The sequence below is a fragment of the Vulpes vulpes genome, chromosome X (assembly GCF_048418805.1).
Source record: "Vulpes vulpes isolate BD-2025 chromosome X, VulVul3, whole genome shotgun sequence".
Classification (NCBI taxonomy): Eukaryota; Metazoa; Chordata; class Mammalia; order Carnivora; family Canidae; genus Vulpes; species Vulpes vulpes.
The window spans coordinates 52,895,328-52,911,590 of NC_132796.1; the positions used below are offsets into that span (position 1 = coordinate 52,895,328).

The following is a 16,263-nucleotide window of genomic DNA, read 5'->3' on the forward strand; positions in this document are numbered from 1 at the left end:
GCTCTTGGTGATTTAACAAAGCATAAATTCATTAAAGTGTTACTGAACCCACAGTAACTTTTCTATAATTTGTATTTTTTCACTAAGAGACACTAAAAACTAGGGTGTGGGTTTCTATATTTCATATTAAAAAGTCCTCATAGATCTTTATGCATTTATATGGAAAGAGAGCTAAAGTATTTTTTAAAGTCATGGCTCAGATAACTATGCTAGTCCTACATGTATAAAAAAGTATAAACATTTCTTTTTGACTGAGTCAGTACAAACATAGAAAATAGAAATGCAAGAAAGTCGTCATAATTGTAACCAGAGGGGGAGACTTTTCTCTTTATACTCTTGGGTATTATTTAATTTTTTTCCATGAGCAGGGTAAGAAAATGTTTTTCAGAATAGAGGTAATATTTGTTGTCGTAACAGAGCGGTTACTTAAATAAAAAGCTTGGGAACAGTTGGTCTAGATACGTCCAATATGGTAGCCACTAGCCATATGTGATTATTTAAATTTTATTTTAAATTTTAGCTAATTAAAACTAAATAGAATTAACAATTCAGTTCTTCAGCCGCACTAGTCACATTTCAAGCTCTCGATGGCCACATATGATAGACAGTAGTTACTTACTGCACTGAACAGAGCAAATAAAGAACATTTCTATCCCTGCAGAAGTCCTACTGGACAGTGCAGGTCTAGATCACTGTGTCCCACATAATGTGGCACCAGTTGGGACACCCTGGAGTGTGAATTAATTTAGCGTGAACTAACTACAAACACCTACTAGTTGAGCCTTGTAGCTCTTGATTAACCACAGGGCTGGTTTGGCATTACTGAAAAATGAAGGTGCCTACCTGACTGGCATCCTACAGAATAATCAGTCTGATCTGGTGGTCTACAATGTATCCATGGCAATAACGACACCTGTTGAATCTCTTTGTAAATCACAGAACAATAGTGGTGTTTGGACTGCTAGGTTCCCTGGTTACCATGGAAATAGGTGGTTACAATTGTGGGTAATCACAGAAACTAAAGTATCAATCCCCGATCTCTCCCTCACCCCTTTCTATAACTATAACCATAAACATAGCTATAGAGATGACTGTTTCATTTGGGCTTCATGAATAGACCTGGCAGCAGAAGCAACTGGAAATTTGACTCAGTGTCAGAGTGCAAGCCCTAATGAGGAAGTATGAAAAAAGAAACATGGCGGGGCATTTTTTTTTTCAGAAGGAAAAGGCTAGATCTACCACACGGAATACAATGACATTGTTACTCTTGCTCCACGCACAAGCGCAGTGCAAGAGTTCTCAGAGCACGCCTACCCGCACGTTTTCTCCCCTCTTGTTCTCTTTCCACTTTCCTCTCTCTCCTTTTTCGCACTCTCTTTTGCTTCTCCTATCACTTACTTGGTCTTCAAGTCTTTCCATTAGTCCCCTTATGTCTCTCCTTCCGACCCTCTATCCCCCTCCCCCTTCCTTTTCCTTTCCAGAGGACGGCAATTTGCGCATGCGCATTAGGTAGAAAGCCTCGCTCTTTGTCCCCATCTGTCGTTCACACGAACTCAAATCTTTCGCGTTCGGTAGCCAATAGGATTGAAGAAATGGCGGAAAAACGATTCCGCCTCTGGAGATAAACCTTGATTGGCAAGTCAGATAACCAATCAAAAACGCCCGTTTGTACCCCTTGGGAGGTACCGAGCTCCGTCGTCTCGTTTCCGGCGGTCGCGCGCTCTTTTCTCGGGACGGTAGAGGCCGTGTAGCGTCGCCGTTACTCTGAGGAGAGAACAGTCGGTAGCGGGTGAGTTTTGGGACGACATAGTTCATGTTTGAGGGGCGAGTAGGATTTTTTGCGACAAGAGGCTAGGGCGAGGCTAGCTTTGGACGGAGGTTGGGCGTTCGTTCTAAGGCCCCTTGAGGCCTTGTCCCCGCCGCCCACACGGCCTCCTCAGCCCACCCGCAGGGGCCCATCGCTCTCAGCTCGCCTTGCTTTCTGCTTTAATCTGACTCCGTTGCCTTTCCCGCCCGGTTTCTTTGTGCGACTCATCATCGATTCTGATCCCTGTCAGTAAGTTCCTCGGCCCTTTAGCCGCCCTGGGCCTGAGGGTGTGGGGTCTATTATCTGAGAGCCTTGAAGTCGCGGCTGGAGGAGGAGGCGCTTTGTCGGCGCTCCTCCTCTCAGCTTCGCGAGGCCATTAATTCAGAATGAAAAATGGATCGTCCCCCACGTCCCCCGAGCGATGTTTCTTTGTCAAAACTCTTAAGCTGGGAAGTTCATCTGCTAGTCCAGACCCTGCAGCTTCCCTGGCCACGTTCCTGTATGCTTTTTTCTTTTTTAAAGTCATGTTGCCTAGCTACTCGACCCATTTATAGCATCACTTTTTAAAATGGACATCAATTTTATGAGTTTCCTATTAGCTATTTTGCACTAGGGAAAACGATTTTCAACTGAAACCTTCGTGTTCTTAACAGAAGTTGAGGTTAGAGATGACTTGGTGGCACTTTGCTCTCTTCAGCGGAAGTTGAGGTAGATGTTGGGGGGTAGGGTTGCCAGATAAAATACAGGACGCCCCGTTAAATTTGGATTTCACATAGACAGCAAATTAAAGTCTGAAATCAAATTTAACTGTATGTTGTATATTTTTATTTGATACATCTGGCAACTTTCCTGCCGGGCACTGGCTAGATTTATACTGTGTCTTTGTCCTACTTCCTTGTTACTAAATGAAAGATCCTAAGAAACAACTGACTGTATTAGTGCATTCTGCAGCTTTCAGGCAGGTCCATATCCATGCAGCCATCTAGGTTGGTAAATTTTTACCAGATTTCCACTCAAAAAGTTACCTCTTTTCCTGAAAATTGATTTTAAATATGTGTGATGTAGTGCTTGGTCTTGTACCTAAACCACATTTGTGAAATCGTACTACGTCCAATAGCCCCAATCTTTCTAAACCAGCAGTACATATTTTCTTTCAAGAAAAGTTATTAGTGTTAGTCTTTGGGACAGGTAAATAGGCAAATCTTTGATGCTGATCTTTGTGCTTAGTTCTCAGAGGCCCAATGGTTAGGGGACAGTGAATTTATTGCTCAGTAGAGATTTCTGCACAAAATTCCAAATTATACTGGTGGTCATCATCAGAAATGAGTGATAGGGACAATACTTAGTACTTGCTACTTTGTGGGCACTGTTTTAAGTGATTTATACATTATTTCGTCTTCCCCATTGAATGGCTTCTTGGGAAAGAGTAAACTGTAAAGAAAGATTGTAAATATTAGCATTGTGGAGACATTTATTCAAAAACACAAAGGTAGGCAATTTGGTTGTAAAAAATGATTTTTGCTAGAATCCAAAAGAGGAGGGAAGAATGTAATTGATGATATTTGTCTAATTATGGCACCAACTGAATGTAGAAATATCGATAGTGGTTGCCAGCAGTAACAAGTGCTGTGTACATGATCTCAGTGCTTAGGATAACTAGCCCTGTGAAGTGCTGTTGTTAACCTCCTCCTTACAAATGAGGAAACTGAGGTTCAGAAGTTAGGTGACATGTCTAATCGGTTTGTGGACTCTAAACTTTGAAATCAAGATGAGTTTGATTAATAAACTGGTAGCATAGTGATGAGAATGAGCTTTAGAGTTAGATTGTGAGTTACACTCCTTGCTCCATCACATTTGGGTAACTTTAGATAGGCATCAGTTTTCTTATTCAGGAGAATAATAGTTTTGAGCACTAAATGAGATAATGCAGACTTAGCACAGTGCCTGGCATATAATGGTAAATATCTGATATTATCATCTTAACTACCAGGCTACACTTTCTAAAACCAAAAATAACCTCCCCTGGTTATCTTACATGGTTTAGAATATCCTAGCACTTTTTCTTCAAGGAGGTAGATCATTTCTACTAAGAAGTCGTAAAATGCCTTTTTGAAAAGGAGTGGTGAAGTTTGGTTAAGATGTAAATACAGAATTTTTAATACTTCATTTTGAGTGACTCTCTGAGGATTTTTATTAAGGTGTAAATATCAGTTGTGGATCCCTGAATGGGATGGAAGATACTGAGGCTGGGACCACTGACTCCTAAATTAAAAGCTGAAGGGAAAAAAAAAAGGTTCCTTGGATTCTAGCCAGGGATAAGAAAGAAGACCTAGTTAGAGAAATGGCGGTGAAGATAGCTCAAGTTTCTGCTGTAGGCCAATTTGGAGTCAGAAGGGAGGTGTTTTAATAGCTGGGACTCAAATAGTTAAAGATCTGATACTAATGCCAACCTAACCCCATCTACAACTGTTGCTAGGGAAGACTTCATAAATTTTGTGTTTCAATTTCCTATCTTTATGTCTTATTTTTAGAAACATGATTTCCTTTTTTTTAGAGGAAAAAATGCTGCACTATGTGGTAAGAGTAACAAAGATTCGATTATTCTAATTTTAAGAATTTATTATAAGGGAATAACTAAAGAAGCTTTAAGCAAGAAGAGATTATTTACTGCAGCATGCTGACAGGAAAAAGTTGAAAACAACCTAAATGTCTCGTAGTAGGGAGTAGTTTAGTAAATTAGTATATATCCACATGGACTTGTGTAGCTGTTAAAAATTATGTTGATGTAGAAGTGAGGAAAAACAATATAGAATGGTGCATTATAACTGCATTATATTAAAATGATATTGTATGTTTTGGAAGGTAAATAAGCAAAAATGTAAATTGTGGGAGGAATATTTACACAAGGATGTGCCCAAGATTTAGCTATGAACATTGTTTATTATAAATAATGGTGAAAAAAATAGGAACAACCCAAGTGTCCAACACAGTAGGTGCTTGGTTGATAGCTGAACGCTGTGTCCATTAAAATTAAACGTAGAAGAAAAAATTAAAGTGGAAGATTGAGTGCCATAAAAGCTCTTCATCATGTAATAAAGTAGAAAAGGCAGGTTGCAAAATAGTCTTTATAACATTTCATTTAGAGCACATGCAAATAAATGACTGGAAGGGTAAATGTTAACTATTTTCTGGAGGTGGGTCTTTGGATTTTTATTTACCTTTTTTATTTCTAAGTTTTCTATATTAAAGATGTGTTTTGTAATAGGTACCTTAATGAGAAACATAAGGTTGATGGAATGATATAAATAAGATTCAAGTCTTGGCTTCTAGTGAGGCTTACCTCAGCTCTGTTTAAAGTTGCAGTCTTAGCCCTTTCGCTCCTTATCCACTTTGCTTCCCCCCCTCCCCATTTTTCTTTATTTTCCATTAGTGCTTACCTCTTATTAAGTACTATATAATTTAATTATGTGTATTTTTGTCTTACTGGAAGGTAAGCACAGTTGAAGGCAAGAATCTGCTTTTGTTCATTGATGCATCCCAAGCACCTATAATAGTACCTGGCAGATAGTAAGCATTCAGTGAATATTTGTTGGGTGGATTCGTTTTTTTAAAAAGGTAAAAAATGATCAATAGACTATAAACAGGGCAGTTTTCATTTTTACCTGTCTTCTGTTTCTAGTCTACATTATGTATTTTGGAGGGGGGAAAATCCTTTTCCTCTTAAACTTTTCCCTTTTAAAACTTAAACATTTTTCTTTTCTAAAAAAGATTTTATTTGAGAGAGCACGCTCATGCTTGGCGTGAACATGGGTCAAGAGAGGGGCAAAGGGAGAGGGAGAAGCAGACTCCTACTGAGCAAGGAGCTCCTCTCCCCAGGACCCTGGGATCATAACCTAAGCCAAAGGCAGACACATAGCCAACTGAGCCACCCACCTGCCCCAAAACATCAAACATTTTTCACATTTACATAGTCTTCATAATTTATAATGCTGTGTAACACTCCACTGAATACCATACCATAATTTATTTAAAAATCTTACCTCTAATTTTGGGTATTTTAAGTCATTTTTTAAAAAATTTTATTTATTTATTCATGAGAGACACAGAGAGAGGCAGAGACACTGGTTAGAGGGAGAAACAGGCTCCTCACAAGGAGCCCAATGTGGGATTTGATCCCAGACCCCCGGATCATGCCCTGAGCTGCTCAGGGCATGATCCGAAGGCAGAGGCTCAACCACTAAGCCAACCATTGAGCCACCTAGGCGTTCCTTAAGTCATTATTTCATTACCATAAAGGTCATCACGGTGACTATTTCATGGATGTGGCTTTTATTTTATTTTTTTTTAAATTTTTTTTAAAGATTTATTTTTTTTTTAAATTTTTATTTATTTATGATACTCACACACAGAGAGAGAGAGGCAGAGACACAGGCAGAGGGAGAAGCAGGCTCCATGCACCGGGAGCCCGACGTGGGACTCCATCCCGGGTCTCCAGGATCGCGCCCTGGGCCAAAGGCAGGCGCTAAACCGCTGTGCCATCCAGGGATCCCGGATGTGGTTTTTAAATTTAAAAAAAAATTTTTTTTGAGGGGAAGGGAGGGGAGAGGGAGAGTGAAAATCCTATGCAGGCCAACTTGACACAACTTGATCTCAAACCTGAGATAGTGACCAAGTCAGATGCTTGGGGAGCCTGGGTAGCTCAGTTGGTTAAGCATTTCTAAACCCTGCATTGGGCTTCATGCTCAGTGGGGAGTCTGCTTCTTCCTCTGCTCCTTCCCTCCTGCAAAGGCGCTCTCTCTGTCTTTTTATTTTATTTTTTAAAATATTTTATTTATTCATAAGAGACAGAGGGGCAGAGACATAGGCAGAGGGAGAAGCAGGCTCCATCCCTGGACTCCAGGATCATGACCTGAGCAGATGCTCAACCACTGAGCCACCCAGCCATCCCTCTCTCACTCTCCAGTCTTTTTCTAAAAAAGTCAGATGCTGGGCAGCCCCGGTGGCTCAGTGGTTTAGCGCCTCCTTTTGGCCCAGGGTGTGATCCAGGAGACCTGGGATCAAGATTAAGTCCCACGTTGCACGTTAAGTCCCACGTTGTCCCTCCCTGCATGGGGCCTACTTCTCCCTCTGCCTGTGTCTCTGCCTCTCTGTGTGTCTCTCATGAGCAAATAAATAAAATCTTTTTAAAAAGTCAGATGCTTTACCTATTGAGCCACCCAGGCACCCCCAAAATTATAATCTTATGGTTAATTTCTAGGGGTAGAATTTCCTGAATTACAGAATATGAACATTTTGATAGCTCTTGTTATTACTTGTCTTATGAAACAGTTTGGATATAGAATTTGATATTTATGTTGTTTTTAGTTTGGAGGGATATGATATGAAATGTGTTGGGAAAGCTTTTATATACATAAAAGTATTTTCATATACCCATCATCCAGAATCAATAGTTCCCAAGCCATTGTTGCATTTTCTTTGTTTAAGAAACCAGTTTTCTGTATTTTAGAGGAATCCTAATGTTAATAAGTATTCATGAAAAAGTTGTTCTCTGCATTTTCCTTCAGCTAAATTCTGACTAGAACGTCTTACTTTTAGGGGAAAGGATTTAGAATTGGCTGTGCCCTTTTATTAGTGGATAACTCTTCTTAAATGAGGAAGATGGTCCTCAACTTGTTAACCAGATCAATTAGAAAATTTCCATTTTAAAGCCATCAATTTTTGAATTCACTCTGGATTGTACCAGGAGTTTTCATTTTGTTTTCTTTTAACCTTATGTTGATTTTTAGATGTGGTTTAACATGATTGCATATTCATCTTTTTTAATTTGATGCTTTAATTGCTTTTGTAGTCATTTATCTTTGTTATTAATAACAATATTTACTAAGTGCTTGCTATAGTTCAGTACTGAACTAGTGTTTTCACATATTTACGAGCCTTCTTAGCCATCTTGAGAGGTAGGTATTTTTATTATCCCCTTTATAACAGCTCAAATTTGTGCAGGAATGATTTACTAAGTAGTATTTAGATAGTAAGTGAGTACTAGGACCGTGCTTCAAATCTAAGTATGTCTAACTCCATGGCCCATAGTTTTTCTGCTATTTGTTCCACAGTATCTCCTGTAGGCTAGGACTGCAAAGTGCCAGAGAACAAGATTTTTTTTTAAATTTTTATTTATTTACGATAGTCACACACACAGAGAGAGAGAGAGAGAGAGAGAGAGGCAGAGGCACAGGCAGAGGGAGAAGCAGGCTCCATGCACTGGGAGCCCGATGTGGGATTCGATCCTGGGTCTCCAGGATCACGCCCTGGGCCAAAGGCAGGTGCCAAACCACTGCGCCACCCAGGGATCCCCCAGAGAACAAGATTTAATAGTCCTTGTCTTTGTGATAAGTAGAATCTATTTCCCTTGTTGTTGTAACATTATGATAGGGCTAATTTTTAGGGAGTAGCTTCTTTGGGAAAAATAGTTTCCAATTAATGTATATAATTCGTGAACTGGAAGTTTCTTAAAGTTATTCCCATGCAAGCTGTTCTCATTTAGTACTTGTCTGGTTTCTGTGTGCAACATAACTGCTGTCTGGTTGTTTTTAGGTTTTTGAATGGTATTGCTTTGCCATACTTGTTCAAAATAACCAGCTGTTTGAATCTGCAAAAGCCAGGATATCAGAAATGATAGTAACATATAAAAAATCATCAGAAGATGACTGATTAGCTCTAAATGTATTGACAGTTAACATTTTTCTTTTAGGGTGCAAAAATGCAGAGCAATAAAACCTTTAACTTGGAGAAGCAAAACCATACTCCAAGGAAGCATCATCAGCATCACCACCAGCAGCACCACCAGCAGCAACAGCAGCAGCCACCACCGCCACCAATACCTGCAAATGGGCAACAAGCCAGCAGCCAAAGTGAGTATATGTTTGTAAGGGGGGTAGATATGGTTCCCGCTTGGGAAAGGTTTCTTGGTTTTTAGATTAGTCTCTTGGGGTTATAAAGGAATAAGCCTTGGGGCACACTTTTTGCTCTTTCCCCCCTCCTCTATTTACTTCTTAATACTTAGGATAGAAAAGGGGTGATTCACTGAAACAAGAAGCAGACATGTTGGGTGGCAGATGAGTACAAGTTGCTGTGCTGTGTTGGCATATTCTGCTAAACAGATGGCTGTGTGTGTTGCCTCAGAGCTTGGTTCTTAGAGGTAATCATCAGATGACTGATAGAAAATATAGAAGTCTGGTACTGAGTTATACTTTCAGCCTGGGGTTTGTGCCAACCCATTTTTAATCAGAGTAAACATTTTTTAAAAGCAGGTTCTATTCACTCAGCAAACTTTGAGCACCTATTGTGTGCATCTAAAACTAGAACCAACCTCAACTCTCGATCCCTACAAAGAATTCTGCTTCCTAACTCATTTCCTTTCATTTCATTAACCCAAGCATGAAAGGATGGGGACCGTTAAGGTTATGAAGATTGGTGAGAGATTAGGAAAATGGAGCAGTTATGTTTCAATTTTTTTTTTTATGTTTCAAATTTTAAAAATTTATGTCTTCTGACATAAGCCTCCTTGACCTGATTGATTTTCTCTTTGACTGATACATTCTGTATTGTCTTTCTGTCTCTGACTTAGACCGGGTGGCTCTTGGCCCATAGTAGAGCTATTGAGAAGTACTCCCAGATGTCTGTGTATTGCTTTCATCTTAAATGCATACACTTTAGGGTGCAATTTACTGATAAGTGGTTAGTGGTTATTGCATTTGGAAATGGTATTTGACTTTTCTACAGCAATTCAGTTTCGTAATCTAGCAGCAGTGGTAGCTCTTTGAGAATATGACTATAGATGTCTTTGCCCAATCTTTTGAGTGACTGTGTGTATTTTCTCAGATGAAGGCTTGACTATTGACCTGAAGAATTTTAGGAAACCAGGAGAGAAGACCTTCACCCAACGTAGCCGGCTCTTTGTGGGCAATCTTCCTCCTGATATCACTGAAGAGGAGATGAGGAAACTATTTGAGAAATACGGGAAAGCAGGCGAAGTCTTCATTCATAAGGATAAGGGCTTTGGCTTTATCCGCTTGGTGAGCAACCTTGGGCTTTTAAAGTATGTCTCTGAAAGATGGGGAAGTTGGGGAATGATAGATATGGAAAATTAGGCAGTGGAAATAGTTCTCAGGTGGTTTGTTAAATGTGTAATAACTGTAGTTGGTAGAACAGGACAGAAAACACAGGCTTTATTTTTATTTATCCTTACAGGTTTATGTTTTGTTTCAAGGACAGCATAGGTTTATTTGTCTAGGGCAAAGAGACTGAAATATGTCCTTTAGAACTTTTGTTTTAAATGGTTAATTTCAAACATACAGAAGTAGACAGAATAGTATAATTAACCTTTATATGCTCAGTGCCCAGCTTCAATAATTATCAACTCTATTTTATCTTAGTAATGATTAAGGTTTATATAATTTATTTCCAAAGTTCACCCATGTATTATCTCACGACTAAAACCACGAGGAGACAGTTTTATTTGTATCTATTTTTGAAAATTTTTTGAAGTTGTGCTAAAATAACGCATAACATTAAATTTATTATTTAACCACTTTTTAACAATCTGATTTGGTTAGGAAATCTGTTAAGTGTGTATGAGGGAGGAACTTTTCTAGGCATTATCTGCATAAACAAGGAACATAATTTGTTAGCAAGTTTACTAGATGTGGTGGTGGCCAGAACTAGTTTTCATTCCAGATCTACCACTAATTCAAGAGTCCATGGGCGAGTCATTTTTTTCTGGGGCTCACTTTAGTAATATGAGAGGGTCTGTGCTTCTAAAGAGGTCTTGTGGAGGGTGTACATGATTCTCATTAAACTTGTATGTAGCTAGCTGAAATTAAAATATGCTAGCTGCTGTATTATAAAGGTAGGTTTTAGGCTGGTCATTGTCACAATGATCTGTCTGTCACTGATTGGGAGGATAACCTATGATACTGATGACCATGTAAGTGGTATTAACTTCTGTAATTTCCAATTGATTTATTGCAGGGCTGTCAGCAATTAGACTATCCAAGAGAGTTATCTGAAACATGTAATTTCTATTTCAGTACTATTAAGGTTTCTTTGTATGTGTGTTGTCGGGGTTTTTGGCGGGGAGATTTTGTATTGGGCTATGCTACTTTAGGCCCTTGATGGTTGTGCATGTGGTCTTTGTCAAACTTGAGTTATTCTAACTTTGCTTTGCTTTCTAGGAAACACGAACCTTAGCGGAGATTGCCAAAGTAGAATTGGACAACATGCCACTTCGTGGAAAGCAGCTGCGTGTGCGTTTTGCCTGCCATAGTGCATCCCTTACAGTCCGAAACCTTCCTCAGTATGTTTCCAATGAACTGCTGGAGGAAGCCTTTTCCGTGTTTGGCCAGGTGGAGAGGGCTGTAGTCATCGTGGATGATCGAGGAAGGCCCTCAGGAAAAGGCATTGTTGAATTCTCAGGGAAGCCAGCTGCTCGGAAAGCTCTGGACAGGTGCAGTGAAGGCTCTTTCCTGCTAACCACGTAAGTGAAGGGTCACTTTTAGAAATAGATCTTAGGTTGCTACTTCCATCGGTGGTGTGGGGAGGTAGCCTTTAGGAAACATGTTCTTGTGTTCACTTAAAGACTGGATATTAATTCAGCTTAGTAGGGTTTTCAGCGTAATCTTAAATTAATGGACATAGTATGAGGATTAAGAAATAAATCAGTCTTTCAGTAGGTTGTCTTTTAATCAGTGTTAAATCTCCGCTTCCTTTGAAGTGTTAGAACTCTGAAAAGTTGTTTTGAGTATGCAGCATCCCGTTTACTTCGAGTCATTGTGTGGAGTTCTATAGATACTGGATATTTAAACTAAGTATTGTATCTACTTACTTTGAACACCTTTAAGGCTGATCTAAAGCCTCACTCCATCCTGTCAACCCCAGATTCCACATAATGCCACTAAAAGAACTTGGTTACTTGGGGCTGGGTGTAAAAACTCCTTCAGAAATATGTTTGTCTTGCCTGACCTCTAACTACTTTACCATGCCAGTGGCAGATGTAGAGAGGAAGCCTGGGGATCCCTGGGTGGCGCAGCGGTTTGGTGCCTGCCTTTGGCCCAGGGCACGATCCTGGAGACCCGGGATCGAATCCCACATCGGGCTCCCGGTGCATGGAGCCTGCTTCTCCCTCTGCCTGTGTCTCTGCCTCTCTCTCTCTCTCTCTCTCTCTCTCTCTCTCTCACTATCATAAATAAATTAAAAAAAAAAAAAAAGAGAGGAAGCCTGGTAGGGCTATAATTAACACTAAGCTTTTTTCTTCCAGATTTCCTCGGCCTGTGACTGTGGAGCCCATGGACCAGTTGGATGATGAAGAGGGACTTCCAGAGAAACTGGTTATAAAGAATCAGCAATTTCACAAGTATGTGGTCCTGAGAGGTTCCCTGCCAGGTGTTTGTCTATTTTCAAGGAAGCTTGTAAAGGGATATGTAAAAGATTCAAGTCTTTCTTATAGGTATTCACTCTCAGCCATAATGTTGGCCCTTAGGAGGAATGCGGTGCTTAGTTGGGGGATCATGGACAGAGTTTTAATAACCTAGGAACCTTGTCTATAGGGAGCGAGAGCAGCCACCCAGATTTGCACAGCCTGGCTCCTTTGAGTATGAGTATGCCATGCGCTGGAAGGCACTGATTGAGATGGAGAAACAGCAGCAGGACCAAGTGGACCGCAACATCAAGGAAGCTCGTGAGAAACTGGAGATGGAGATGGAGGCTGCTCGCCATGAGCACCAGGTCATGCTAATGAGACAGGGTGAGTGTACGCTTATCGGTCTTAAATCTAGAAGAAGAACAAAATGACTTTTCAGGAATTTTTAGTATCGATTGGTAGAGAAATGCCTAAACCTCTGCTTTTATACTCTGAAATATTTTGTTGATCTCAGTAGGCAGATAAGCTTGGAGATGTGGCAGAGAATACTGGCTTTTGTGGAGAAGGAAATAGTAGGCTTGACTTCATTTTTGGAATCTGGATAGCTCAGATGGCCACTCAGGGATTATATATCCCCTTTGCTTTCTGGATCTTTATTTATGGAAAATAATTGGATCTATATGAGGAGAATGAAGAGTACTGTGAATCAGTCCATTGTTGTTCTAGATTTGATGAGGCGTCAAGAAGAACTTAGGAGGATGGAAGAGCTGCATAACCAAGAAGTGCAAAAACGAAAGCAACTGGAGCTCAGGTAACTAACTCTCAAACCTTTTTCTCTGACAACTCTTAAAGGTGATGTCTCACTCCTGTTTCCTACTACCATGCTACCTCATGCATTTGTAAATTCTTACTGGCCACTTCTCAGATTCTCCCTTAGGGTGGGAAATGTTTCAGCTGCCCATGGGTCCTAGGAGTTGCCCAGAGCTGCACTAAAGGGAAAGCAGCTGAGTGCTGGTGTCCTGAGGCTCCTTTTCAATAGAACTCCCCTCCCCACCCACCAAGAACACCTTTGGGTTGCTTTAGGGCTGAGCATGTTTCTTAGCTGTGACCTTTTTCAGTAGGCTGTTGATCTCCCCCATTAAGATAATCTGCTCAAGTTCTGGAATATCTCTGTTAAATACCTTGGTGACTCTCTAGGCAAGAGGAGGAGCGCAGGCGCCGAGAGGAAGAGATGCGGCGGCAACAGGAAGAAATGATGCGGCGACAACAGGAAGGATTCAAGGGAACATTCCCTGATGCGGTATATCTCCCATGTGCTCATGATGTATCAGGCCAGCCATGATATGACAAACCCACCATGAGTTGTCCACTAGGACTATAAAACAAACCAGGTTATGACCAGTTTTTGCATTCTGTGAAACTCCATTTAGAAAGAAGAATTCATAGGAAGGAAAGGTAAGGTTCGAAGGGGAGTTCTTGCCTCACAGGCAATTCAGGATGAAGGGCTGGGACCAATGTATACTATTTAGATTCAGTCATTGCACAAAGATAAAATCCAGTCCTATAGCAGCCCTAACTGGTTTTCTGATGTCCTTGGAGTTACACAGATTGAGGGCCCAGAAGAAATCAACTGTCTCTCCCCTTGTCTTTTACTCACTGTGTTCCTAATAGGAGACTCTGAGTTATGTCTTTATAGCTCTAACCTTGCACAACTAGCAAGGAGATGTTGGTTTTCCTCAGCTTGATCTCATTGTATTTGGAATGTGTTCTCACTCTGTTTGCTTCCCTTAGTGTGTGGTTCTCAATGTATTGTGAATGCTAGAATGTAGTGCTGTCTTGGACTGTCTTGAGTATTTCTTTTTCAGAGAGAGCAGGAGATACGGATGGGGCAGATGGCTATGGGAGGTAAGGACTTAGGGGGTTAATGGTTCTGATTTCCTTTTTTTGTATCATTTCTGGTGAACTATGTACCTTCTCAGATACAAGTCCAAATTTAAGGGGCTGACATTTCTGGGAGCGTTTTTTTGGGGGGTGGGGGAGAGTAACAAGCATTCTTAGCTCAGAGGTCTTGTTGAATTGTTTTGCACAGAGACTGATAATCTCTGTCTCTTGTACTGATCACACTACTCTGCTTTAGGTGCTATGGGCATAAACAATAGAGGTGCCATGCCCCCTGCTCCAGTGCCAGCTGGTACCCCAGCTCCTCCAGGACCTGCCACTATGATGCCAGATGGAACCTTGGGATTGGTAATAAACTGCAAAGATTTACAGTAATTCTAAATGGTGATAGGAGAAAGGACTTTACTCTCACAGTCCTTTTTTTGCCTGCCACAATTTTGCTACAGATAATCAGTTCTTAGGACCATTGTTTTCCATTAAGATCTTGATTTTTGTTTGAATTTTGAACAAACCCAACCTCAAACTATACTTTGTCTAGGAGTTACGTTAATGCCTTTGACTGGTCTACCAGGGGGTTTTCTTTTTTTTTATTCTTTTTTTCTTTTTGGAAGGAAGGCAAAGAAGGTTAGGTAGGTATAATCACATAAAATAGAAAAGAATCCAAACGATTTTATGGCTCATACAAACCAGAGTTACAGTTCTAGTGTCAGAATTTTTTTTTTCTAGTGTCAGAATTTTAAAACTTGGTGTGCTTAAGGTTGTTGAAGAGTGCTGGCTTGTCCTTGTCCATAGACTTGGTTCAGGAAAAAGGACTTAGGTAGAACTTACTCAACCTGGGAATTTCCTATGTAAATTAAGCATTTTTATAGTAAAAGTTTAATCAATAGGAATAGGGATAAAAAAGGTGGGACAGTTGGGTGGGTCTGTAATTCTGACTGATAGCCACCTATTCAGGGATATCCACTAGAACTCTATAAACAGGCTTAGTCACCCTTAGCACATCAAAGGCTTTGAATAGTTGGGGTGGAAATGGCCTCTAAGGGAGGGATTAGGAATGGGTGGGAAGTCTGGGACTAGGTTTTATTGTAACATTGCTCTTTTTCTCTTTAAGACCCCACCAACAACTGAACGCTTTGGCCAGGCTGCTACAATGGAAGGAATTGGGGCAATTGGTGGAACCCCTCCTGCATTCAACCGTGCAGCTCCTGGAGCTGAATTTGCTCCAAACAAACGTCGCCGATACTAATAAAAATTTCAATGTCTAGTTTCCCAAAAACCCTTAAAAGCAGAACCCTTTTTGGACTAGCCAGAATTCTGCCCTGGAAAAGTGTTAGGGATTCCTCCCAATAGTTAGGTCTTCCTTGCCTGTACTACTTTGAGGGAGTTTACTGGAGGCTGAAGGCAAGGGAGGGGTGATATTTAACAAATCAGTTCTGTGTGGTATATCGTTTAATTGATTCTGTGTGGTGCATTCCTGAAGTCTCATGTGATTGTTGAGGGTCTTGGGGGGGGGGTGGAACCATGGCAAAATGGATCCAGTTAGAGCCCCCATTAATCTTGATCATTCCATTCTTGTCCATCCTGTTCTTTTTGCTTTCTCATTCTTATATCCTCCAACCCCATAGACACTGCCACATACACCACAAAAACAAACATCCCCCATGACCTTAGCCCCATTCCATTCACTCACAGGTGGGAATTCAGGCAAATGTCCACAGAGGTCACAGACAACATACATATGATTCTGTTATATCCAGTATATTACCCCTTCATGTCCTAAGGAAGACCTTTCTCTTAGAGATTTTCATTTTAGTGTATCTTTAAAAAATCTTGTGTTAAGTTGCCTCCATCTTTTTTTCTGGGTAAGAACAACCCAGGAATGGCCCTTTTATGTCTATGATGCTGTTCACAGCTTTTGATAGGCTTAGTACAATCTTGGGAACAGGGTTGCTGTATACTGAAGGTCAGACAGTAGCTCTTAGCCTTGCCTATCTTAGGTAGTTGTGCTGTGCATTTTTTTTTATTGGTGTACCATGTTTGATTTGTCCCTGATAACCTTTGGAGTTTTTCTGAGAAATGGAGCAGTAATGCAGCATCAACTTATTAAAATACGTTTTAAGCCTTTTAATTTTCTGTGCTATTT

The 16,263-nt window shown here is 40.5% G+C and overlaps 1 protein-coding gene across 1 annotated transcript; it reads left to right on the top strand.

Moving 5' to 3' along the window:
- Positions 1-1,276: 1,276 nt before the first annotated feature.
- On the top strand, positions 1,277-16,248 carry NONO (non-POU domain containing octamer binding). The gene is made up of 11 exons (XM_072744380.1): positions 1,277-1,789; positions 8,556-8,715; positions 9,686-9,879; positions 11,038-11,339; positions 12,120-12,215; positions 12,409-12,605; positions 12,948-13,032; positions 13,419-13,521; positions 14,087-14,126; positions 14,359-14,468; positions 15,232-16,248. The coding sequence occupies exons 2-11, from the start codon at positions 8,565-8,567 to the stop codon at positions 15,364-15,366; spliced, it is 1,413 nt and encodes a 470-aa protein (XP_072600481.1). The 5' UTR covers positions 1,277-1,789; positions 8,556-8,564; the 3' UTR covers positions 15,367-16,248.
- The last annotated feature ends 15 nt before the right edge of the window (positions 16,249-16,263 follow it).